The sequence below is a fragment of the Sus scrofa genome, chromosome 2 (genome assembly GCF_054392235.1).
Source record: "Sus scrofa isolate SSC_HxYL_T2T_F1_AM1 chromosome 2, Sscrofa_HxYL_maternal_Yorkshire_Landrace_v2.0, whole genome shotgun sequence".
NCBI classification, from domain to species: Eukaryota; Metazoa; Chordata; class Mammalia; order Artiodactyla; family Suidae; genus Sus; species Sus scrofa.
Genome location: NC_139384.1, coordinates 133,797,682 through 133,822,739, shown reverse-complemented (window position 1 = coordinate 133,822,739; position 25,058 = coordinate 133,797,682). Strand labels below are relative to the sequence as shown.

The 25,058-nt window shown below is 40.9% G+C and overlaps 1 protein-coding gene across 6 annotated transcripts in view; it reads right to left on the bottom strand.

Moving 5' to 3' along the window:
- Positions 1-17,477: 17,477 nt before the first annotated feature.
- Positions 17,478-25,058, bottom strand: part of TNFAIP8 (TNF alpha induced protein 8) — a 133,917-nt gene continuing 126,336 nt past the window's right edge. For all 6 annotated transcript variants that reach the window (XM_085009414.1, XM_021079563.2, XM_085009417.1 and 3 more), the window contains 1 exon segment: positions 17,478-19,309. In XM_085009414.1, coding sequence (XP_084865540.1) covers positions 18,744-19,309 — 566 coding nt within the window. In that variant the 3' untranslated portion in view covers positions 17,478-18,743.

Here is a 25,058-nt window from a genome sequence, read left to right as displayed (position 1 = left end):
ATGCTCTTTTTTATGGAGAAATATATGCCTCCGACTCACCACAAACTTGTATTCTTGCCATTGTATGAATGTTCCTTCCCAGCTTTACATCTGCCCTAGTCAATATGATTGTACAATTGGGGCCCCAAAGCTCAGGAACTTCTAAGAATCTGACCAGCCTCGTACTAAGGCTGAGAAGTCTCTGTGTCAAGTTCTGTCTCAGAAGCCTCAGCAATGAAAACGCTCCATCCCTGCAGTCAGGGGAATATGAAGCTTTGATTGGTCAGACCTGAGTCACATGCCATGTTTAGAGCTGGTGGTGAAATTAACTTTACCTACATTGCGAGGAGAAGGGTAGATTCCTAGTTAATGTTAGAAGCTATTATAAACAGAGTAAATGGGAGTTTCCATTGTGGTTCTGCAGGTTAAGAACCCAACATAAGATTTCCCATTGTGTTGGAGTTCCCGTCGTGGCGCAGTGGTTAACGAATCCGACTAGGAACCATCAGGTTGCGGGTTCGGTCCCTGCCCTTGCTCAGTGGGTTAACGATCCAGCGTTGCCGTGAGCTGTGGTGTAGGTTGCAGACGTGGCTCGGATCCCGCCTTGCTGTGGCTCTGGCGTAGGCCGGTGGCTACAGCTCCGATTCAACCCCTAGCTTGGGAACCTCCATATGCCACGGGAGCAGCCCAAGAAATAGCAACAACAGCAAAAAAAAAAAAAGACAAAAAGACAAAAGACAAAAAAAAAAAAAAAAGATTTCCCATTGTGGCTCAGCAGTAATGAACCCAACTAGCATCCATGAGGACACAGGTTTGATACTTGGCCTTGCTCAGTGGGTTAACGATCTGTCATTGCCATGAGCCGTGGTACAGGTTGCAGAGGCAGCTTAGATCCTGCATTGCTGTGACTGTGGTATAGGCCAGCAGCTGCAACTCCAGTTGGACCCCTAGCTTGGGAACTTCCATATACCATGGATGCAGACCTAAAAAGATCAAAAAAAAAAAAAATCCAACATAGTGTTTGTGAGGATGTGGGTTCAATCCCTGGCCTCGCTCAGTGGGTTAAGTATCCTACATTGCTGCAAGATGCAGCGTAGATCACAGATTCAGCTTGGATGTGACGCTGCTGTGGCTGTAGCATAGGCCAGCAGCTGCAGCTCTAATTGGACCCCTAGCCTGGGAACTTCCATATGCCACAGGTGTGGCCCTAAAAAGAAAAAAACAGGAAAGAAAAGAAATAAAGAAACAGAGTAAATCTGTAAATTCTGGTAGCCAAGAAGCAACCCTTGCCCCCTCCACCATTTCTCAGTACTTCTCTCTCCATCACTTCCTAGCCAAGCCCATTTGGCTTCCAGGGAACCATGGATGTCTGAATCTAGTGCAAATGGGGCCCTTGGTGTTGTGCAGTGTGGTGGCTCTGACTATCAGCAACCATGCAGTGGTCATTGCTGGGTGATGAGGACTGTTAGTAATCATTGTGCTCAATACTCTTTCACAGTTTTTGTTAATTTTTATTGTTACCAAGTTACTGCCCCCCACCACACATACACATCACAGGGAGACAAGCCAAGCCAATGATAACACCTGATGGCAACAAAAAAGACATCAGATAACAGCCATCATGGTGACAGGGGAAACTTCAAGGATGGTCAGAGTGATGGAAAGTATTCATTATCACTATTTTATTATTTTTTATTTTATTTTATTTTATTTGTCTTTTTGCCATTTTGGCTGCTCCCACGGCATATGGAGATTCCCAGGCTAGGGGTCCAATCAGAGCTGTAGCTGCCAGCCTACGCCAGAGCCACAGCAATGCGGGATCCAAGCTGTGTCTGCGACCTACACCACAGCTCACGGCAATGCCGGATCCTTAAACCACTGAGCAAGGCCAGGGATCCAACCCGCAACCTCATGGTTCCTAGTTGGATTCGTTAACCACTGAGCCACAACGGGAACTCCCGTTATCACTATTTTAAACTCAGCTTTGAACAAGATTTGTTATCCATACAAAAGTCACATCAAATAAATCATTTGTTTCAAAGAAATAAGTCTATTTTTCCCTTTTAGTACTGAATTTAAAAAATAAATAAAAACAGTAGATATTTTTACCCACATCTGGTTCCTATATTAACTACATGTAATCAAATCAATTATTGAGTGGTTCATTAGCAAAGAGTGTTTTTTCCTTCCACAATGAAACATCTCCAAATTTTCAGATCAGCAAGCAGATATCACAAGAATATAACAATTCTACCCAGGAAAGACATCCCTCTTCCTCAAAGGGATCCAGTTCTGCCCCCACAGTCTGCAGTTTGCCACTGGAAAATCTATCAGCCTTTTGGGGGAGGCTGGGGGTACTGACTCCTGGGAACTAGGTCTCCTGATGCTCTTGGACCTACAGTGAAAAAACGTGTGCTGGGGACTGGAGTGTGAGGACCCCATCCTACTAGGCTGGAGAGTGCGGAGGCAGGGCCGTGTGTGTGGTGCCTGTAGGATCAGGCACAGGATCAGGAGGCAGGCAGCCTGGGCTACTGCCCCACTTTCGCCACTTATCACCTGTGTGAGCTTCAGTGGTCCTTTCTTTCTGAGCCTGAGTTTTCTCACCTGTAAAATGTTGACAAGAGTTCCTACCATCTAGAGTTATGATGGACACAAGATGGTCCTGTGCATATGCCAGGCACATAGTACTAAATCAAGATTGGGTTGGATTAGACTTCTTCACTTGGGTTGTGGGTTTGTTTTTGTTTGTTTGTTTGTTTCCATTCTCTTTTTAAGTGCCCAGGAGGTAAACCTTGGCCTGAATTTTTTACTTCCTTCAGGAGAAGGACCGTCATTGACAACTTATATCAGCCTTAAAGTGAGCAAGGAGAACACCATTAGATAATTTTCCTAAATGTAAGAAAACAACCAGTACTTAGATTTCCCTTACCCACCAACTTGGAAGAACTAGCAAACGAATCATAGTCAACCTAAGGAATGTTTAAAATACCTACTATCCTCTTTCTGGAGAGCTTGTGCTTCTGGTTTATGTTATTTTTACACTTAGTTCTGGCTCAATAATACACTATAATGCATCACACAATCTAAAAAGGAAATGTCCAGAGCGTTATTAATGGTATAGCTTCTATTTATTGAGGATGTACTAGACATCCTGCTCTGAGGGCTTTATGTGTCTTAATGACTATTTGAGATAGGCACTCTGTATATGCCCATTACACAGATGAGGAAGCTGAGGCTCAAAGAAATAAAATCACTTTCCCAAGCTTCAACTACAAAGCTTCTTAACTCTAGGACACTTTGTTGCCTTCCAAAATACATTTAAATATAAGCACATTGGCTGCCAGTAACTCTAGACTCACAGCCTCATAGTTTCAAGTCCAATGGGAAGAAAAGATGGTTCTTTGCCAATATCTTAAGCAAAAGTCCTAAAATGATTCACAGTTGAGCTTGAATATTGGGATGCATTACATATTCATTCCTGAATCAATCATTGACACCAAAGGGAGAAGACGCTCTGATTGGCCAGACCCAAATCATGTGTGCAGCTGTCATCAGAGGTGCCATCAACATCTGGATAAAGTTTGGGACAGGTGGTACTCCTATCCTACAGGATGTTATTAACAATAGAGAATGGATGCTAAGCAGCAACATATAAGTAACATTAACCTAAGCCATGATAGGTCGTAATTCCCTGTGAGCCTAGGGACCCCACTACACATTCTTTTTTTTTTTTTTTTTTTTTTCTTTTTTGGCTGCCCCATGGCATATGGAGTTCCTGGGACAGGGATTGGATCTGAGCCGCAGATGCAACCTACACTGGATCCTTTAACCCACTGTGCCTGGCACTACAGAGATACTGCCAATCCCATTGTGTCACAGTGGGAACTCCTCAACTACACATATTCTTAATCAAACTCCATGTCCATGAACGACAACAAGACATAACAGAAGAGATCAGAACAATTCCTAAAATTCTGGCCAGATAATGACTGCCAATATCTTGGCAGAGGTCCTGTGTTCTGGCAAAGTAAAGATTTAATCAGCTAGTACAGAGCATTTCTCACTCAACAGTTAAGTTATGCCAGAGTCAATACCTGTGAGTTCAGAGAAGCGTAATCATTCCCCTACACTCACTTTGTCATGATCTTGGAAATTCCAGGATTAAAAACAAAGGAGTCATAACAGAAACTAAAGGCACTAGAGCCAAGCAGGCTCAGAAGATTTCAGCTTATCCTAAAGAGCCTACAGAGGAGAAAGGCTCTTCTCAGATGGTGTCCATATGGTTTATACATAGTATACATGGAATTTATGTTGAATCTACAGCCAGGGACAAAAGTGATGCAAAAGGAACTGACCAATCACCTTTCTTAGAGCTGGAATCCACTGAGAACATGACTCACTGGGATGAGAGGGGTCATTGTTGGAGGGAGCCAGCAGACTAGCAGGATGGAATTTGGTTCTGGTTGGATGAAACTGTTAGCATGGCCCTGGTACCCTTGGTTAAATATGTAATCATATTCCATAAGTAAAGAGAAAGGTCCACAACATAATAGCTCATGAATGTCTTCAAAACAAAGATTAACATTTATCTCGAAGTACAAATCTTCCTTAAATTATAAACTGCTAATTTAAAATGCCCAAGGATTAGGCCAGTCTCCTAAATCAACTCTCTGTGTATCAGATTGCTTTGACATAAAACAGCCTGGGTGACGGAGTTCCCGTCATGGCGCAGTGGAAACGAATCTGACTAGGAACCACGAGGTTGCACGTTCGATCCCTGGCCTCACTCAGTGGGTTAAGGATCCGGCATTGCCGTGAGCTGTGGTGTAGGTTGCAGACACGGCTCAGATCTGGTGTTGCTATGGCTCTGGTGTAGGCCGGTGGCTACAGCTCTGATTCGATCCCTAGCCTGGGAACCTCCATATGCCAAGGGTGTGGCTCTAAAAAGACAAAAGACAAAAATAAATAAGTAAATAAAATAAAATCCAACAACTAGCATTTTCTTCGAAAAGGCAGCTGCTAAGTGCAGAGGTACCTTAGCCCAATGACCTGGCCTCAGGTCATCCTCAGCACCATTCCCATCGTCTCCACTTCCCTGGCCACATTCTCCAGGGGGTGATGGTGGTGGCGATGATGATGATGGCGGCTAACAGGAATCTAGCACTTACTACAGGCTAAACACTCTTCTTTACCCAAGTGCTTTACATGGATTATATAAGTACTACAGTTGTCTCCACCTCATGGGAGAAAATAACCAGAAATGGAGAAAATAGGAAAGGCACAAGGTCACTGTTAGTCAGCGACTCCCTCATCCACAGGTTTAACCCAGTCATGGTATTTGTGAGCATGACAGTAAGGATTTTCTCACTTTCAGTAACGAGTTAGTTGTTATTTCTAATTATCATCAGCTTTCTCATTTAGATATGCATGAACAAGTCTCACATAGGTAAGAACAGGACTAAGATGATTTGGATAATTTAAAAAAAAAAATTGGGGGCGGGCTGCACTTGTCGCCTATGGAAGTTCCCAGGCTAGGGAGTCAAATACAAGTGGCAGCTGCTGGACAACGTCACAACCACAGCAACACCAGATCCAGCCCCAGCTGTGACCTAGACCACAGCTCACGGCAATGCTGGATCCCTAACCCACTGAGCAGGCAGGGGCCAGGGATTGAACTGCGTCCTCATGGATTCTAGTCGGGTTCATTACAACTGAACTACAGTGGGAACTCTGGTTTGGATAATTTTTAGACAGCAAATTTCTTTGACCTACCACAGGACATTCTGCCATTGAACATCTGAAACTAGAAAGGGGTGCTCAGGATTCACCTTAGCCACCTACCCATTTCTGGGAGCTACAGGCTACTGTACAGAGTGTAGGGTTCTCAGTATCTGTCCTGGGTTCAAGCCCTGGCTCTGCCACTTACCAGCTGAGTGACTGGGATATATTCTTATCTTTTCATTGTTAGTTTCTTTTCCATACAGTAAAGAATAATAAAAAGTACCTCTATGAGAAAGTACGCTATAAAACATTTATGTTATTTTAGCCCCAGTAAATGCTTCATGACAACATCATATTCAGGGTGGGAAAGCCTGAATCCCAAAATGATCCATGTAAGATATCTGCAGAAGGGATAGAAAATTGAGAAGACAGGAAAGGATTAAATTCAGAGGTATCCATTCTTTCTCTGCAAGAACTAATCCTGATTGAAATACCCTAAATGTTCTACTTCCACTTTCCTGGAGCAAAGAAACATTTGATCATCTGTGACAACTTCCATCAAAGTTTCCCTGGTCTACTCTCACTTGTATGGAGGTTTTCACATTCTAACTAGCAGCGGTGCTGCAAAAGGTGAAGAAAGGCAGGGGAGGGATTAGGAGGCACAGGCCAGGCAACCGGCCTCCCCCTGTACACGGGTGACCTCAAGAGTGCCACTTCTTGAGATACCAAGAAGCTGATGGTGATGGTTCATTGCCCTCATGGAAGTATGATCCCTGCTCCAACTCAGTGGTCTTGCTTCTTGATAATATCTGCTTCTTCACTCCCAAAACTGTCCCTAAAAGCAGCTCTTAAACCTTTGAAAAGATGGACTGAGCAGAAGGTTGAGAGAGTAGGAAATGGCCTCAGAAGTTTACATTTTAAAATTTACTTAGGTCATTTGTTTTTATCAGGCATCAGAATTACTGTTGGTTGACTGCTGACCTTAATCCATATTTAACTCTACAATATACCATAGAGAGTATATTCACAGTATTTGCTACCTGAAGTTGGCAGTTAGCCGCTCTTAGAGATGATGCTTCAAGAGAATATTGGATGAATCTTTTTGTGTGTGTATGTGTGTCTTTTTAGGGCTGCACCTGTGGCATATGGAAGTTCCCAGGCTAGGGGTCCAGTTGGAGCTGCGGCTTCTGGTCTACACCACAGCCACAGCATCGCAGGATCTGAGCCATGTCTGTGACCTACATCACAGCTCATGGCAACGCCAGATCCTTAACCCACTGAGCGAATCCAAGGATCGAACCTACATCTGCATGGATACTAGTCAGCTTTGTTTCTGCTGATCCACGATGGGAACTCCCTATTTGATGAATCTCGTGAGTAAGGGAAGCCAGACACAAAAGAGTACACACTGCATGATACCCTTTATATGAAGTTCAAAAATGTGCAAAGCTAATCTAGTGCTAGAAGTCAAAATACTGAATGCATTGGATGGGGGACTTCTTGGTAATAGAAATGTTCTTTTTCTTAACCAGAGTACTGGTTAACTGGTGTGTTCACTTTGTGAGAAATTTCTAACACTGTACCTTTATGATTTTCTCTATGTATGCTATAACATAAGTTTACTGAGGAGGAGGAAAAGAAGTAAAGGAGGAAGAGGAGAGAAAGGAAAATGGAAAGAACAAAAAGAAACAAATGAAAGTTTAAAACAAAAAAGTAAACACAGTATTAAGAAGCTGAAAAGATGTTCAACATCATTAACTAAAATCACAGTGAGCTATCACTATATACCTATTAGAGAAGCTAAAATAAAAAACGGTGATAATGCCAAACGCTGATGAGGATGGGGAAAAATATGGTCATATATCGCTGGTGTGGATGTAAATGGTATAGCCACTCTGGAAAATGAGTTTTACAGTATTTATCATATGATTCAACAGTCACTCTTGGGCATTTATCCCAGAGAAATAAAAACTCATTTCACACAAAAACCCGTGCACAAGTATTCGGAGAAACTCTATTCACAGTAAAAAAAATATATTGGAAAGAACCCAAATGTCATTCAATGGGTGAATGGTTGAATAAACTCTAAAACATCCAAATAATGGAACATTACTCAGCAATAAAAAGGAATGAATTACTGATACATGCAACACGCCCATGGATTTCAAGGGCATTATGCTTAGTGAAAAAGAAGTCAATCCCAAATAGTTACATATCGTGTGATTCACACACAGGTAACATTCTTAAAGTGATAAAACTACAGAGATAGAGAACAGAAGATTGGTTATTAGGGATGAGAGAGGAATGAATGGAGTGGGAATGGGTGTGAATAGAGAGGCAGGTAGCATGAAAAAGTCCTTTTGTGGTGATAAAACTATTCTGTATCTTGATTATGGTGGTGGTTACATGAGTCTATACATGGGATAACATTACATAGATGAATATGAAAAAGAATATATACATATAACTTAATCACTTTGTTGTATACCAGAAATGAACTGTACAGTAGAAAATTGACAGAACACTGTAAACCAGCTATAACGGAAAAAAAATCATTATAAATATGAAAAAAAATTATAAACAACTATACTTCAATTAAAAAAACTTTCAGAATAAAGGAGGTTTTGTTTTAAAAAAATACATACACACACAGGAATGCAGGTCAGAAAAAAGTGAAACATTTAGTGAAAATGAAATAAAATCATCATCTAATATCAATGTTGATTCGTAGTTTTGAAATTGTACTACATCTAAGTAACAGATCAGCACTGGACCAAGCTGGATAGGGGGTACAAAGCATCCTGCACTATTTTTACAACATACTATGAATTTATAATTATTTTAAAATGAAAAATTTAAAAGAAAAAGAGAAGAGTTTTCAATTCTATCCAATTTAGATTAGTCCTATGCATGTTTGCTAAGGCTGTTCCCCCCAGCCAGGGTTGTTACCCCAGAATTCTGTCTTAGTGCAGAGCACTGTCAGAAGAAAACATACAGTCTTTACGTGGAAGCACATCTAAAGAAAATATTCTCAAATGCTAAGAGAAAGGGGCAACCAAACTATGCTTCTTAGACACATTGGTTTATCTCTCTTGCATGATTTGCATAACAGGTTTCACCTCCACTTAGACTTTCAGGTTCTTTTCCTAAAACTGTAATAATTTATCTGTGGAAAGAATTTCTTAAATATGATGAGAAGCAAAGAGAGGAATTAAAGGTAAGTAAGCCACTTAGGGGAAATATCTGCATTGAAATCAGCATTAAAAAAGATTGCAAAGCTTAGGTGGTCACCTATTCCGAATTCATTTTCTACTGAGAACGACTGAGAGGAAGTCAGAGCCTCTCACCAAGAGGGCGGCCTTCCTGCCCCTTAAGCTGAAAGGAACAGGAGTTGCTCTCCTATTAGTGGGCTTGCTTCTTTTAAATTCTGGGATAAGACAGTGTGGCAAACCCAACTTTAATGCAGATTAGAGAGGCCATCCTCCTTCTTGGTCTGCTAATTATTAAAAGCCAGACTTTTAGAACATAGTTCAGGACAAAGGATAGCTTTTTAGGTCATCACTCATGTTTACATATTATTTTTTCTTTGTTGAAATTATGTGGCTAGTCAAGAGAGAAAACACACTTCAACTTCAAAAGACCAATTTTGTAATCAGGAGAAATTTCAAAATGCTGTCCTATTAGTGAGTATGGGGAAGTGTTGATGTGTCCAAATAGAACTTGGACAGCAACTATGAATCTGACTCAGTGAAAAGGAAAAAACCTCCCATCTCGTCTAGAGCCACAGGAGAAGCCACTGGGGATGCAACAGTCAGGGCTTAAACCATCCCCTGGACTTCATCCTCAGGCTGTATTCCTGGACCTGTTCTGTTCCTTTGCCAGCAGGGGCACAGGTGGTTTGTTAATGACCCTGGGATCTCAGGATAACGATTAGGGACAAGCGAGCAGACAGAACCAAATGGTGCGTAGGGCCCAGTGAGATCTGGCTCAGTGGCAAGGCTGGAAAGAAACATGGATGGGCCACCTGCACAGGCTCAGTTCAGTCATGTGTTTCTGTGTCCTGAGGCCTCAGGAGCACAGAGGTACCTCACTGAGGACAAGGATAAGAAACCAATGTTTACCTAGCTTCACAAGTTGGGCTACAGTCTATTTTTGAATAAAAAGGAATATTAAATTCCTTCTTGCTGCTATTTTTCAGATACTCCCAAGAGTTAAAATACTAATTTAATGTTAATTAAAACATTACTTCTCAGTTTTCACGTAGATTCTTTCACTTATTATAGTTTGTAATCAATATTTTTCCATGGGACTTATTTACAATCATTTTTATTTTGAGTAAAAAATACGGCTTGTAAACATTTCTCTTTTACCTGTGTATATGCACATACACTTTGAAAAAGAAATCTCTGGAGTCCTCGTCATGGCTCAGCAGAAACAAATCTGACTAGCAACAATGAGGATGCAGGTTCGGTCACTGGCTTCGCTCAGAGGGTTAAGGATCTGGCATTGCCATAAGCTGTGGTGTTGGTCACAGACGCAGCTTGGATCTGGTGTTGCTGTGGCTGTGGTGTAGGTCAGCGGCCACAGCTCTGATTCAACGCCTGGCCTGGGAACTTTGATATGCCACAGGTTCAGCCCTAAAGAAAAAAAAGAAAGAGAAACCTGTCACTACTTAAGCTTTTGCTTTTAAAGCATGAATTGAACACTCAAACTGAACATTTAAAAGCCAGAAAGCCTATGTGGGGCTTACAAAGCCTTTCTTGGACTCCTCCTCATCCTGGGAAGCCCAGGTTAGTAACTCACCTGTGCACTGTTAGGATCCCCACCAGTCAGTCAACTCCTCAGGTACAGGAACCAGGTTTTCATGCATAGTTCCAAGGCCCAGCCTGGTGTTGGCATCCAATAATAGGCGTCCAATCAATTTTTAAAATTGAATAGATTCATATATCAGGCATAGGTGGGATTCACATCTTCACATGGACAAGAATGTTGTAATTAACAGGTTAGCCCACTATTATTTTACTATATGCATATATACATGTAAATGTATATATATGCATGTATATATGTGTGTGTAAATATACACATGCATATATTTTTTTTAGTTTCTAGTTAAAAAGAAACTAAGAAACTCCAGACTCTGTAAGTACTCTGTTGTCTCTGTTGGAGCCATGAGGGAAAAATAATGATATGGCACCTAATCTCCAAAGATGTCTCCCCCGAAACATGCATCCTAGAGTTCTTATTCTGTGTAGGTGATCCTATATTAAATCAAAGCTGAGCATGTATGCAATAAAGGGATAACTCAGCAGGCTTGGCATGGTCAAACCCTGCAATTTCCAGAGAAAGTACTGACCCTTGACTAACTCCTGGGAGATAATCTTTTAAGGCCTTGGCATACTCTGTCTGATAAGAGTGCCTTTGTATATCTAGGGCCTTAAGCTACAATTACCTAAATTAATTATGTGATTTATAGTAAAATCTTGTTTTCATTCACCTGGGGCTCTGGACCAACCTCTATCAGTGCGACCTCTGGAGGAAAGGGAAAGCTCAGTTATGTGGGCACTCCATGCTTATGTGATTGACCTTTAATAAAAACCCTGGATAACAAGGCTCAAGTGAGCTTCCCCAGTTGGCCAGACTTTGTCTATGTTATCACACATCACTACTGAGACAATTAAGTGTTATCTGTAAAACTCTACAGGCACAGGACAGCTGGAAGCTGATACTTAGTTTCTCTTGGACTCTGCTCTATGTTCCTGTTTCCTTTGTTGATTTTTTTTTTTTTTTTTTTTTAGGGCTGCACCTTTGGTGTATGGAAGTTCCCAAGCTAGGGGTCAAACTGGAGTTGGAGCTGCTAGCTTACACCACAGCCATTGCAATGCCAATCTGAGCCGTATCTACAACCTACACACAACGCTGGATCCTTAACCCACTGAGCAAGGCCAGGGATCGAACCCGCAACCTAATAGTTCCTAGTCAGATTCATGGATACTAGTCGGGTTCGTTTCTGCTGCGCCACCACAGTTGGAACGCCTCCTTTGCTGATTTTAATCTGTACCCTTTCACTGCAGTAAATCTTGTGCGTATAGATTTTCTGAGTTCACTCTTTCTAGAGAAGCTCCAAACTTGAAGGCAGTCTTGAGGACCCTACACAAAGCCTGCAATTTGCTTAAAACCAGCAAAGTGAGACAGAAGTGACACTATGCCAATTCCAGGCATATGCTATAAGAAGGCCTGGAAATTTCTGCTCCTGTGCTCTTGGATGTCCTGAGTAAATAGTAAATAGAGACCCCAGGAAGAGGGGAGGCCTAGCCATTCCAGAAGCACAGTCAAAGCTCTGGAAGACGCCAGTCCTACCTACCATTTGATTGCAACCACGTAAGCACCCAATAAAGACAATGCCCACTTAAGCCCAGTCAACCCAAAGAATCATGAGCGATAACAAAATGGTTGTTTTAAACCACGACTTTGGCTTATTAGGAAGAAAGAGATAACTAAACCCACCAGGTATGGTAAAATAATTGAAGAGATTCAGAACTTATTTCACTGAGAGATCATACATTAGTAGCTGTCAGAAACTATTATTTAAAAACTCAACCCAAAACAATTTTTCTAATTCAAAGCAAGAAACTTTTTTTTTTTTAAGGGGACTGGAGGGATTTAATAAAATTCTCTCAGGTTGCAGAAGTCTATTGTTTATTTTATTTTAAGCTTGTTTTCACAGCTGAGGTGAACAATACCGCACACGGGAATGGTCTTCAGGAGGTTTCAAAGCCCTTCAGATTTTAATTTTATCCTGAAAATGAGACTATGAGGTGTCTGATTTTATCCACATTTTAGAGATAAGGTGAGAAACTCCCTGGCCAACAAGGAGCTGGAAACACTGGTTTCAACTGCCCCAGCGCACGTCCTCTGTATGTTGCTGGGTTCCATCCTGCCACCCTACAGCGAGCTCCCAGGAAGAAAAGCTTCCAGGCTCCTGACACACAGTGTTTGAAAATATCATGGAGCATTTCCACTCACGGATTTCACTGCATGTTCTTCACTGACTATTTCAGCAAGCTGAAAATGTGATTCCTTAGTCATGAGAACACAAAGTCCAAATGATTAGGGAACAGCCAGAATGCTGGCACTTTTATCATCAGCAAGTCCTCTCCTAGGACATCAAATGTCTTATAAAAATTACTAATTTGCTTGGCAAGTATTCATCCTTTAGTAAAAACAAGCGGTCTTAGAAAAGATCTGACAAATCACTTAGGATGGGTAAGTGGAGGCTCCTGCTCGACTGATAAATGTCCGCTTCCAGGAAAATGGAAACTGGACTTCTTATAAAACATCAATCATCCCACATAATGGTGACCATCTAGGCAGGTAAACTCAGAGTTGTCACTTCCACGTCTGTGTTTATACCTCACATCAGGCAGTTTTAAATAACTTAATCCATCTGTCAATTTTTATTTTTTTAATGATGATTTTTATTTTCTCCATTATAGCTGGTTTAGTGTTCGGTCAATTTTCTGCTGTACAGCAAGGTGACCCAGTCACACATACATGTATACATTTTTTTTCTCACTTAATCATGCTCCATCATAAGTGACTAGATACAGTTCCCAGTGCTATATAGCAGGATCTCATTGCTTATCTATTCCAAAGACAACAGTTTGCACCTATTAACCCCAAATTCCCAGTCCATCCCACTCCCTGCCCCTCACCCTCCCTCTTGGCAATACCAACGTACAAAAGAAGTGTATTGTTTTGGATCATTCTGTGAATCAAAACACATACCTTTAAAAATCGAGTATACTTTCCTTGTGTTAAGAATAAACCCCAAGGAGTTCCTGTGTCTCAGTGTTTAACGAACCTGCCTAGCATCCATGAGGATGCAGGTTTGATCCCTGGTCTTGCTTGGCAGGTTAGGGATCTGGTGTTGCTGTGGCGTAGGCTGGAGGCTTCAGCTCTGATTGGACCCCTAGCCTGGGAACCTCCACATGCTGCAGGGGCAGCCCTAAAAAGAAAAAAGACAGAAGAAAAAAAAAAAAAAGAACAAACCCAAGGGTTAATAGATGGGAACTATTGCATTTGGAGTGGATGAGCAATGAGATCCTGCTGTATAGCACAGGGAACTCTATCCGGTCACTTGTGATGGAACATGATGGAGGGCAATGTGAGAAAAAGAGTATCGAATGTACATATGTATGACTGGGTCACTTTGCCAGAAACTGACAGAACATGGTAAATCAACTATAATAAAAAAAATTAAAAAAAAAAAAAGAACAAACCCCAAGGGCTTGATCAGCCAGCCACCTTACTTCCCAGGGGCAGAAATACAGACACAGCTGTTAGTGGGGAAGGCAGAGAATCCCCTTAGCCACCCAGGAAGCAGGATGAGGGGTCTTGTCCACTGGCTAGCTACCCTTACAAAGATCACCTGGAAAGCTGGTGGACACAGAGCGCAGTGCTCTATACTTAAGATCGTTTTCCAAGGCACAGATGTTTTTCTCCTAACTGAACGCTGGCTGACTTGTCTGTATCCTTTTTCAGTGTTCAGCAGACAGTAAGTCTTTGCAGCGGCTTGTCCCCTATAACTTGGGGCTGATGTTCCTTGCTGGATGGAAAACACATCTTTGACTAGCCAGACATGAATCAATATTATACCAAAAATTCCATTTTGGGAAATTCCCTGAGATAAAAGGTTCTTTCTGGCTCTGGGCACATGTAAGTAACCATCAGGACACCCCAGTAAAAGAGAAAATGGATTTTCAATCATTTGTTATATAGTGATATGTGATGATAAGCTCCTAAATATTTTCCTACTGTCCCATTTTGGAAGCAAAAAGTTAACTCATTTTTCTAGTTAGCGCTGCAGTGATTTCATTAGGGGGTTTCTATGAAGGCTTTAATTGGATCATAGCCAGGAAAATTATTTCAGAGCTAGGATAAAATTGTATCCATCATAAATAGCACTGATTACTAAAACCTGCTTTGAGTTTAACAAACCACATAGAAACTTTATGTCCACAAATGCAACAGACCAAGTAAAACAGTAATTTTTCAACCACTGCAGAGTTCAACTAATTTAGATAATGCAAGACTGGCTAAAAATGTAAAAATATTATAAATACTAACATGCTAATTTTGCTTTATTAGGATATTTGGATTTCCTAGCAATTCAATAGTACTTAATTTTTTCACAACAAATATTTCATCATACAGATAGACACATTCATCTTTCATTTATTATTTGTCAAGATTGGTAGGCTAAATTATAACCTAGCTTAGGTGTTCTCATCAAGTGTCTCAAGGACAAATTAAAATCCTCAGGAAAAATTCAATCGATATGTACAGATGACAAAAAGTCGTATTTAAATCCTTAAGGGTGGAGTTTAAGCTTTCTGTTTTTTTTTTTAAAGTATTAATATGGTGGGAGAAAAATTTCCAGATAATTGTGAATGAGAGATACTGACACAGAAGATTAAAAAAAAAAAGCATTATTTCTGTATCATTCAAGTTCCTAACGCTTGCTCTTCTTTTAACCTAATTTTGAGTTGTGTAAGAAAGGTCTAATAATCAGAAACGCACAAGACTATTTTTAAACTTACTTACTCAGATATTTCCAGCCTCTAAACCTGGAAAATAATGTTGAAGCTTTAAATCGATGCCATACCTTTTCTGGGAAACACAGTGTGGACTGCTGCTTGTCTTGGTTGCCTGGACATAGAGGGGCCTATGCATCCATGGAGAGACCACCCAGGAGCAGGAATACACTGTACACAGGGGTCACTGTGCAAAGTCACCATTAATTGGAAGCACCTTGAAGTGAAATTTCAGAAGGGACAGAAATCTGAGTCATGAGATGGCCCCAAATTGGAAGCCACGTTGAAAAACTTCCCAAGATAGCTTTACATAAAACCTTACGCAGATCTTTAGAGAATAGGTCAGACTTGCATAATTTAAATACCTTCTAGGAGTTCCCGTTGTGGCGCAGTGGTGAACGAATCTGACTAGGAACCAAGAGGTTGCAGGTTCAGTCCCTGGCCTTGCTCAGTGGGTTAAGGATCTGGGGTTGCCGTGAGCTGTGATGTAGGTTGCAGACGCAGCTCTGATCCCACACTGCTGTGGCTCTGGCATAGGCCGGCGGCTACAGCTCCAATTTGACCCCTAGCCTGGGAACCTCCATATGCCGCGGGAGCAGCCCCAGAAATGGCAAAAAGACAAAAAATAAATAAATAAAAATAAGTAAATAAATAAATACCTTCTAAAATGCTGGCATGTGAAAACCCTTTTCAGAAGCACATTGTCCACTCTTCTCTGAAGCAATGATGTTTCTAGAATTGACTATCCATACCATCTTTGAATGAAAATAAGGTTTTATTGATATCTTGGTTCTGACAAAATTAACTATGTGACCTCAGGCAAGTTTCCTTAATTTCTTTTGCCTTGGTTTCTCCATATGTAAAATGGTGAAGGTTATGGCAGGGATTATATGATTCACTGTGCCTGGCACATAATATCCACTCTGTAATGTCAATTGTTAACACGAGTATTATCACTCACCTATTTACTCATGTTTGCAGAGAAGCCATCAGCACAAAATTAAAAAAAATCAATTATAACACAATTTATGATTTCTTTCCAAAACATAAGAAGACTCAATTTTTAAAAAATGTTCCTAAGACCCTAAAATGACATTGAACTTGACTCAGAATTATCTACCTAAGCATGTCTGGATTCTTTCCAACTTTCCACCCCAAATAAATTCAATAGGGAAGTCCCGTTTTCATCAGAAATGAACATGCTGATCAGACTTTGTCACTGGTCCTTCTGAAACAGGCCTTCCAGGCATAGGATTGGTAAGGAGCTGGGTTCCCTCCAGAAGATGATGCTGAGAGATGGCAGCAAACAGGCTTTCCTCTTTCAGGATACTCCTGCCTTCCTTCTGGGTGAAGTTAAGGGCTGTTCCTCCTCTCCCCCATGCCCATCTGAAGTTGGTCTGAAGGCACAACTCTAGGATCCAAAAGTGCTTGGACCGATCTGAATTTATCCCTACATCCTCTCTCTCCACTTGGTCCTGTCTACAGCTAGACATGAGCAAGAAGTGCCCACCAACTTCCTAGACACTGTGTTCTACCTTCCCTCTGCTGAGGGAGATATGATGGAGAGCAGAAAGCACCAGATCATTAGCTCCCAGAGAACATATCCTTAGCCTTCCTAAGTGAGGAAAGCAGAATCATTTAACAAAGGTTGTGAAGTGAAATTCAGAGGCTATTTAGCAGGCTCTAAAGCTAGAGGGGTCGATACTATAATCACTATGCTATTGTTATAACTTATAATGGTCACCTGCTGGACCTGAGAAATGAGAATGGTGATTTCAGTTCAAATCTTCGTGTCAGGATTTACCATCAAACAAGAAGATACTCTTAGCCTCTGCTGCTTGACTCAGACAAGCACATGAAGGTCCCAGAGAAAGTTACCACTTCCTTTAGGCCATAGTGTGTTAAAGATTTCAACCTCTGGAATTTTTATTTGAAGGACCTTTCCTAGTAAGCTATTATTTTAATGTCAATACTCTGCGAGGCAGGCAAATTCAAGGCAAAAGAGTACACTGAATCCCAGACACAGTGACTGTGCAAATATTTAGTGCTGGTGGCTGAGACTGTTATTTCCTAGGTGAAAGAGTTGGCCGGACAGTTTCTGTTTCTCTTTTTACAAAGTAAGCAAATGCTTACTTTATCATTCACACACATAAAATTATACAGAAACAAAACACAAACCACTTGGAATGCAAATATTCTTTGGTTTACTCATCAAAATAGCAAACAACAAAATAGCAAAAACCTTATCAGTTAAATAAAAAAGTGACATTCTTTATTTACCTATCAAACCTTACTCAACTTTGAAATGCATTAATTTTCATTCTCATGTTCCACAGCAATATCCTTTCTTCCCTCTTACCCCGCATCCCCCTAAATTAAGTTATTCTGATGGATTCATCTCTACTGATTTTTTTTTGGTTACACCCACGGCATGCGGAAGTTCCTCGGGCCAAGGATCAAACCCTCACAACAGGAATGACCTGAGTCGGATCCTTAACCTTGCATACCACGAGAGGACTCCGACTCATCTCTAAAGTAAGGATTGTTTTATCATTCTTAATACCGTTTACTTCTAGAATGGTCTAGCTCTCCCCTGTATCTCTTACATTTAAACTGCATGTGAAAAAAAAATGGAGATTTTGTCAGCACATTTTCAAGATAACATGAAAATAAAGCCCTCAGCAAGCATTTCAAGGCAATGGTATGCCATTTGGGGAAGTTAGCATGTTTTGGAAAGTATTACTGTTGGTACTAAAACACAGGACTCGATTCCAGAAGCACAGACTTCTATTAGACGTTATTCACAATGTTAAATACAGTTGGTTACTACAATATTGATTCCAGAGAAGCAGTTTTCTATTATTCTGAGGGTTCCATTTGATTGCCTTAATTCTTCAATGTCTTAATTCTTAAGATGGAATTCTTGAAGGTCAATGACAAAATCTTTAACAAAAAAACTTTAAGAAAAGGTAAACTTGAAAATGGAATTGTTTCAAAAGAAGAAATGATAGTAAGAGAGAGTTCTTGGCTTTTTAAAAGAGGTACACGTACATAGTAAGGAATAAAGGTGAATCAAAATACACAATTCTGTACACGTTAGAAATAGCCAATGTGCTACCAACACAACAACTGCCCTACGAAAGATGTCTTTGGGCTTGGAGTCATGTCTATTTTTCTTTATATAACTCTAGTTTGGCATTATATAACCATACGCTTTTTCTGTGATCTATTAACCTCTGGGAAGCTTTTTACCAGAATTTTTGGCATTATGCATTTCTTCAAATAGAACAAGCCTTATCAAGCATTGTCATTGATGTCAGACAACTGAATTACACAAAGTCTTTCTGAAATATGCATAACCTCTAAAACATTATTTTTTTCCTTCATAAATCAGCAGTGTTCCTCCTTCCAGTAAATCATGAGCAGTCACAATCCTAACTCACATGCTCATATGTTATCTTCATCCAACATTTTGTTGATACCATCACACAGTTTCTGTAAGTGCGGTTTGAAATTTCCAAAGGGATTATACAAGGCGGCCAAGAAATCACAATCTGAAAAATGATCAAAGACCTTGTTAATCCGTCCGTGTGACTTGGCGGTGAGGTGACGCTGGATGATCTGGTGGAGCAGCTCTCTGCACTCATTGAGCAGCCTGGATAGCACATTCCGGTCAAAGGTGAAATCCACCTGATGAAAACTGACCACGGTCATAGCAAGTTGGTGGACTTTCTTCTTAAATTTCTCCATCAGTGCTAGCTCATCTTGGTTAAATTGATTATTCCTGTAGAGAATGGCCAGCTTGATGACTGTTTTGATGAGGTTTTTTATGATTTTCTCTGCCTCCTTCTTGTTCTGGGTGTACTCCTTGGTCACCCTGTAGAGCTCATCCAGCACTTCGCTACTCGTGTCGTCAATCAAGGTGGTGGCGATGGACTTGGACACCATCTTACCCAAGATCTTCTTTTGTGCCTGAACGGCCAGGTTTTTGGAATTAAAGACATCTGTGGCCACTAAAAACAAAGTGGAGGGCAAAGATAAAAGGTTGGTAAATATCAGCAAGAGAAGCAAATTAAAGATCTGAAGGAGCATTTTCCTTCCCATGTCCCCACTCTATGGTTTGCCTCCCATCTACTGGCATTAGTTTCTGTTCAGAAAAGACCTCAAACAGGAGTTCCCACTGTGGCAGCAGGAGTTCCTCCTGTGGGGTTAAGAATCTCACCACAGTGACTCAAGTAGCCGCAGTGGCTAGGGTTTGATCCCTGGCCGGGAACTTCCATATGCCATGGTACAGCCAATAGAAAAAAATATAAATTAATTTTCCTACATTTTTGGCAATTAGGTTCTCACTGGTAAAATTAATAGGTGGTTGTGCATAACCTTTAAGGTTTTGGGAAATTCAAGAGTTTTACACCTTCTACTTTGTAGTCAATATTTTGTTTAAAGTTAAAGGGCTCTGATTATAGAGATAGTATATAAACAGTAAGTTTTTATGCAGTTTTTCCCTAGTTTTGTTTTGTTTTGTTTTGTGTTTCAGGGCCGCACCTGCGGCATATGGAAGTCGCCAGGCCAGGGGTCAATTTTTTTTTTTTTTAATGACAGCTGCACCTGCAGCATATGGAAGTTGCCAGGTCAGGGGTCAAACTGTAGCTGCAGCTGGGGCCTAACCACAGCCACGGCAATACCTGACCTAAGCTGCATCTGCGACATAAGGGGTAGGTTACAGCAATGCCAGATCCTTAAACCACTGAGGGCGGCCAGAGATTGAACCTGCATCCTCATAGACAACGTCGAGTCCTTAACACACTGAGCCACAGTGGGAATTAAAATTCGTTTTAATTTTATAAGAAATACATAAGAATTATAAATTTAACTCCGCAATTGCTCTCTGAGCAACAATAACCAAGAACAATTTAAAGTCCATTTAGGCAGAGCGTCCTTGCCTCCCCGCTTGCATCTCTCACAAGCGTCCTATCCTAGTCTATTTCTTGCCTATCAAAAAAAAAAAAAAAGTCCATTTAAATGTAAGAAGGATAAACAACAAAGCCATGAAATCGAGTAAATTGGCAAATTTGTGGAAGCTAATGAAAAGGAATGCCCTACTTTATAGTCTAAAATTTGCAAAAAGTCAAATTTCCCAAGACATTCACCAGCATCTACCAGTCTGATCATTCTAACCGTCCTGAAATTCAACCCTCCAAAGCTGAATGTTTGAAAGAAATATTCCTTGGAGAGCTTAGTATCACTTGCTACTTCTATTAAATGGTCATTGTGCCCTATAAATTTTTATACATTTTGAGGAAGTAACCCTACTCTATGAGCTAATGAAATGTGCTACAAGAACAATATACGTTGAAAAAACTGATGCTTAGAGTTCACTTTTGGAATTATAACATAATTGGACAGAGGTTTAAGATACACACAACAGGAGATGTATTAAATATTAGTAAGACCCTGTGTGATGCTTTTAGCTTGCAGCCAGTCAGTAAGGATGCTACATAAATGTTTATCCTCCAAAGCAAGTTTTGTTTTTCTCTCTGCATGGGCCAGTGTAGAAGCGTAGGCCTGGGTGCTGCAAAGCAGTAATTCACTAATAAAAGATGAAAGGCTCAAAAATACAGATATGTAGGAATGGGTCAGGGTATCAATGATATTATTAGAAATAATGAGAAAATGATTTCTAGTTTGGATAAGTTAGCAACATTAGCAAACAAAAAGGTAGCCACTCCCAAATCCATGAGGGGAGGGTATATAATAAAGCAGCTCCCTTAATGTGGAGCTGCCATGTCAGACTTGAAATGTGGGCCAAAGTAGCTCATGTTACATAGTACAGATAACTGCCAAGGGTTCTTCATGATCATTATACACGGCCATACACCCTGAATTAACATCTGGATTGAACTAGAAATGGTGCCTTCACAAATGTCGATATTTAACCTTGTAAAACATGAACTGAAACTGAAGAAGAAGAACTGAAATACTCTTTGAGAAAGAAAAGTGAAAAAACATGAGAAATAGCCAATATTATGAAGAAAGTTTTCGAATTTTTAAATATTTTCATAATTCAAGCAGTAGTCTATTTCCACTCCTGTTCTTCAAAGGTTTGCAAAAGAGCATATGGCTTAACTCACACTACAGAATTTATGTCAAAATCAATCTTACACATGTAGTTAATGTTATCATATTAAGACCAGTGACCATATTCCAGGACTGAACTTAAGATACAGACCTCTACAAATAAAAATCTAATTTATATAGGAAGGGATACTCCTAAATTTTCAGATGCATGGTAATTAACTAGGATTTCAGGAATCTGGGTTTTTTTTTTTTTTAGCCACACCCATGGCATGTGCAAGTACCTAGGCCAGGGATCAAACCTGCTGCCACACCTGTAACCAGAGCCACGTCAGTGATAATGCCAGATCCTTAGCCTACTGAGCCACGAGGTCATTTCAGGAATCTTTTTTTATATAAAGTTGAAAGTTATTCTGTTTTTAATCTATTAGAATGTTGCACAAACATCCCATCTGGGATTTACTGCAATGCCTGTTAGATGGAAATACTGTACACTGTGAAATGACTGAAACCAGAGGGAGATGGGTTCAAAAGATTCTGCTGTGCTCCTTCTCCCAAGGCTGAACTTGCAAGTTCATACCTTTTTCTCCCCTCCATTTTATGGCCACACCTGTGGCATATGGAAGTTCCTGGGCCAGACAATGAATCAGAGCCACAGCTGTGACCTATGCTGTAGCTGCAGCATACCAGATGTTTTAATCCACTGCACTGGGCCAGCAATCAAACCCGGGCCTCTGCAGTGACCCAAGCTGCTGCAATTGGATTCTTAACCCACTGCACTACAGCAGAAACTCTAAGTTTGAAACTCTTTTAAACTACTTTTCTTTCTTTTAGGGCTGCACCTGTGGCATGTGTAAGTTTCCAGGCTAGGGGTCGAACTGGAGCTGCAGCTTCCAGCCACAGCCACAGCAACACCAGATTGGAGCTGCGTCTGTGACCTACACCACAGCTGACGGCAACACCAGATCCTTAACCCACTCAGGGAGGCCAGGGATCAAACCTGTGTCCTCATGGATACTAGTCGGGTTCATTACCACTGAGCCGCAAAGGGAACTCCTAAACCACTTTTCTTATTCAATATAATTGTCGCATTTAATTGCAAACATAAAGACAAAATAAGTCCATGGTATAGTACTTTAATTTCTTGCAAGAGAAAGGCTACTGCCAACTAAGCAAGATCAATTTGCATTTACTGGGAACCAAATCTGAACCAGGAAAGAGAAGACGATCTCTGAGACTTTTGCATTTGTTTCAGGGGAACTTCAAATCCTGCTCTAGAAACACAGCAGTGGCTTCATACTTTCATTTTATCCTTTGGATCCTATCCAGTACAGTCAGCTTTGAAAACGAGGATGAAGCTGTTTCTCCCACTCTGCAGGGAAGATGAGCCTGCCGTAGATTTCTTTCCTAGCATTAGCGAAGGCTTTTCCAGAGCCAAATGGGGGTTGCGGCTGACAGTTGCTGGCCAGGACTGTGTGGTCAGTGATCATGAAATATGATTATTGCTTCTTGCAAATTAACTGCCCTTAGCCATTCCTGCTCAGGCTTGTTTGTCAGCTCCACATCCTCTACTGGATCACTTAAAGGCCTAGTGCAACTCACAGTCAGTCCTGGACCAAGCTCTTCTTCTTCACACTGTCCTCACCACTGTGTGACCTCATCCATTCCCACGGCTTCAGATGCCACCCATGTGGCAGCGACTCCCACAGTTATAACCCAGCCCTGACCTCCTTTCTGGACTCATTTTGCAAATGCACTCAAGATTTTCTTTTTCCCTTGGTTACTTTGCAGGCATCTTAAATGTGCCATATCCAAAACTGAATCCCCATTCCCTCGTCTTCCCCACAGCACTCCTCCTCCATTGTTTGTTATCTTAATTAATAGCATCACTTCCATCCATGTGCTCAAGTCAGAGACCTGGGAGTCATCCACCATACCATCCCCTCCCTGAGCCAGTCCATTAACAAGTTCCATTCATTCTGCCTTCCTCCAATCCTCTAAATTCTTTTTGCTCCCTTCCATCCCCATGGCCTAGTCCAAAGCCCCTTTCCACTCTCTTCCCACAGGGCAGCCAGAGCTTTTGAAAATGTAAATGAGAAAATGATGCTTCACTTAAATTCTTTGCGAACCATCCCACTTCCTGGTTCCTTCCCATCATTTGCTTACATTTTCATTGTCTGCCTTTCCTTAATAAGCCAAGGCCTTGGAGAGTCAATCCTCTATGTCTCTATCTCACCTTTCCTGGCTTAATCAAAGAGTTCATTTCATTAACATTTGCTGTAAGGGAAACTGATACTTACAGAATCCTGGTTTTAGCATTGACAATTATAAATGTGGAGATGAACACTGATATTAAAGACATAATGACCCCTGTACACACACACACACACACACACACACACACACACACACACACACACACAAAGGTGCTTAGAAAGGGAGAAAAACCCCAAACATTTTTGTGATGTTTAATTCATGAAAAACTAGTTTTCTCAAATTCACAGAAACTATCCATAACATTATCCAAGTTAAGAAATTGCTAATTTAGTGAAATACTCACTTTCTTTACAACCTCACAAGCAAATACATAATTTCTTTGCCCATCAAATTTGTTATACTTGGAACTTTTAAACAGTGACTATAGAAGCACATAGATGGCATTGCTAACTCCTGCCTAGTTAAAATTTGATCCTCTGGGCCCAGTATTAGAAAGGATGGAAAAGAAAGCAATTTGGAGAGCATGTCTGGCTGTTGTGGTCTGTACATAAAAGTTCTTTAAACAAATATACAAAACCTTACGTCTCTTACATTTGAATTACTCCAAATCTAAATGGGGCTTAGTAAAAAAGCCCCATTATCACTGGGAGATAAGAAAGTACCCATAACCAAGAGCAAGCACTGTCACTAGAAGTCAAATGGCTAAGAGTTGACCTCCCTACATTGGGATTTGGTAGCGCTCCAGGAGAAAAGCAAACAATTGTTGGGATATCAGACTTTACACTCAAAAATCCCCAAGTGGGAAATTTAACAGGCTAGAATAGAAACAACAAAAAGAGAGAAATAAAAAGAGAGTGATGGCTAGGGAAAGGGCCATAGCCAGCAAATGCAGCAGAGGTTCAAACTGTGAAATGGCCCGAGCCTGGAAAGGTCAAAAGCAATGACCATGGCAGCAAGCTGGAGGCAGTCTTATCCAGAGAGAAAAGCCAAGTGCCAGGAACCTTAATGCCCAAATCGCCCTTAAGTCACACAGATAGAGGCCCTAACACAAAAGAATATGTTCAATACATCTGAGGTCCTCAACTCAATGTCCAATGACAAATGCAGATTTTTGTAAGTATGCAGTTAGTTACCTGACCCCAAGTGGTTAAAAACCAATGGTATGCACCCTCACTGGGATAACTTAAGTCATTCCCTCTGCTCTCCTAATTCCTTCAGAAAAGTACATGCTCATTTTGAAAGGCAACATATTAAAGAAGGCAGATGTCAGGGAAGTTGGTGACTTTGAAAGGGGTCAAAGGTGGGGAAAAAAAATCACTGGGTGGTTTTCAATGGAGTACTGGGAATTGTAAAACACGCCCTTGCAGATTCCTCTATCTGTTCTTCAAGTAGCTATTTCATAGCTCTGAGGGTAAATTCAGTAGCGCTGCAAATGGCTCTCATCCATGGAGACACAAATAGATTCTGTCT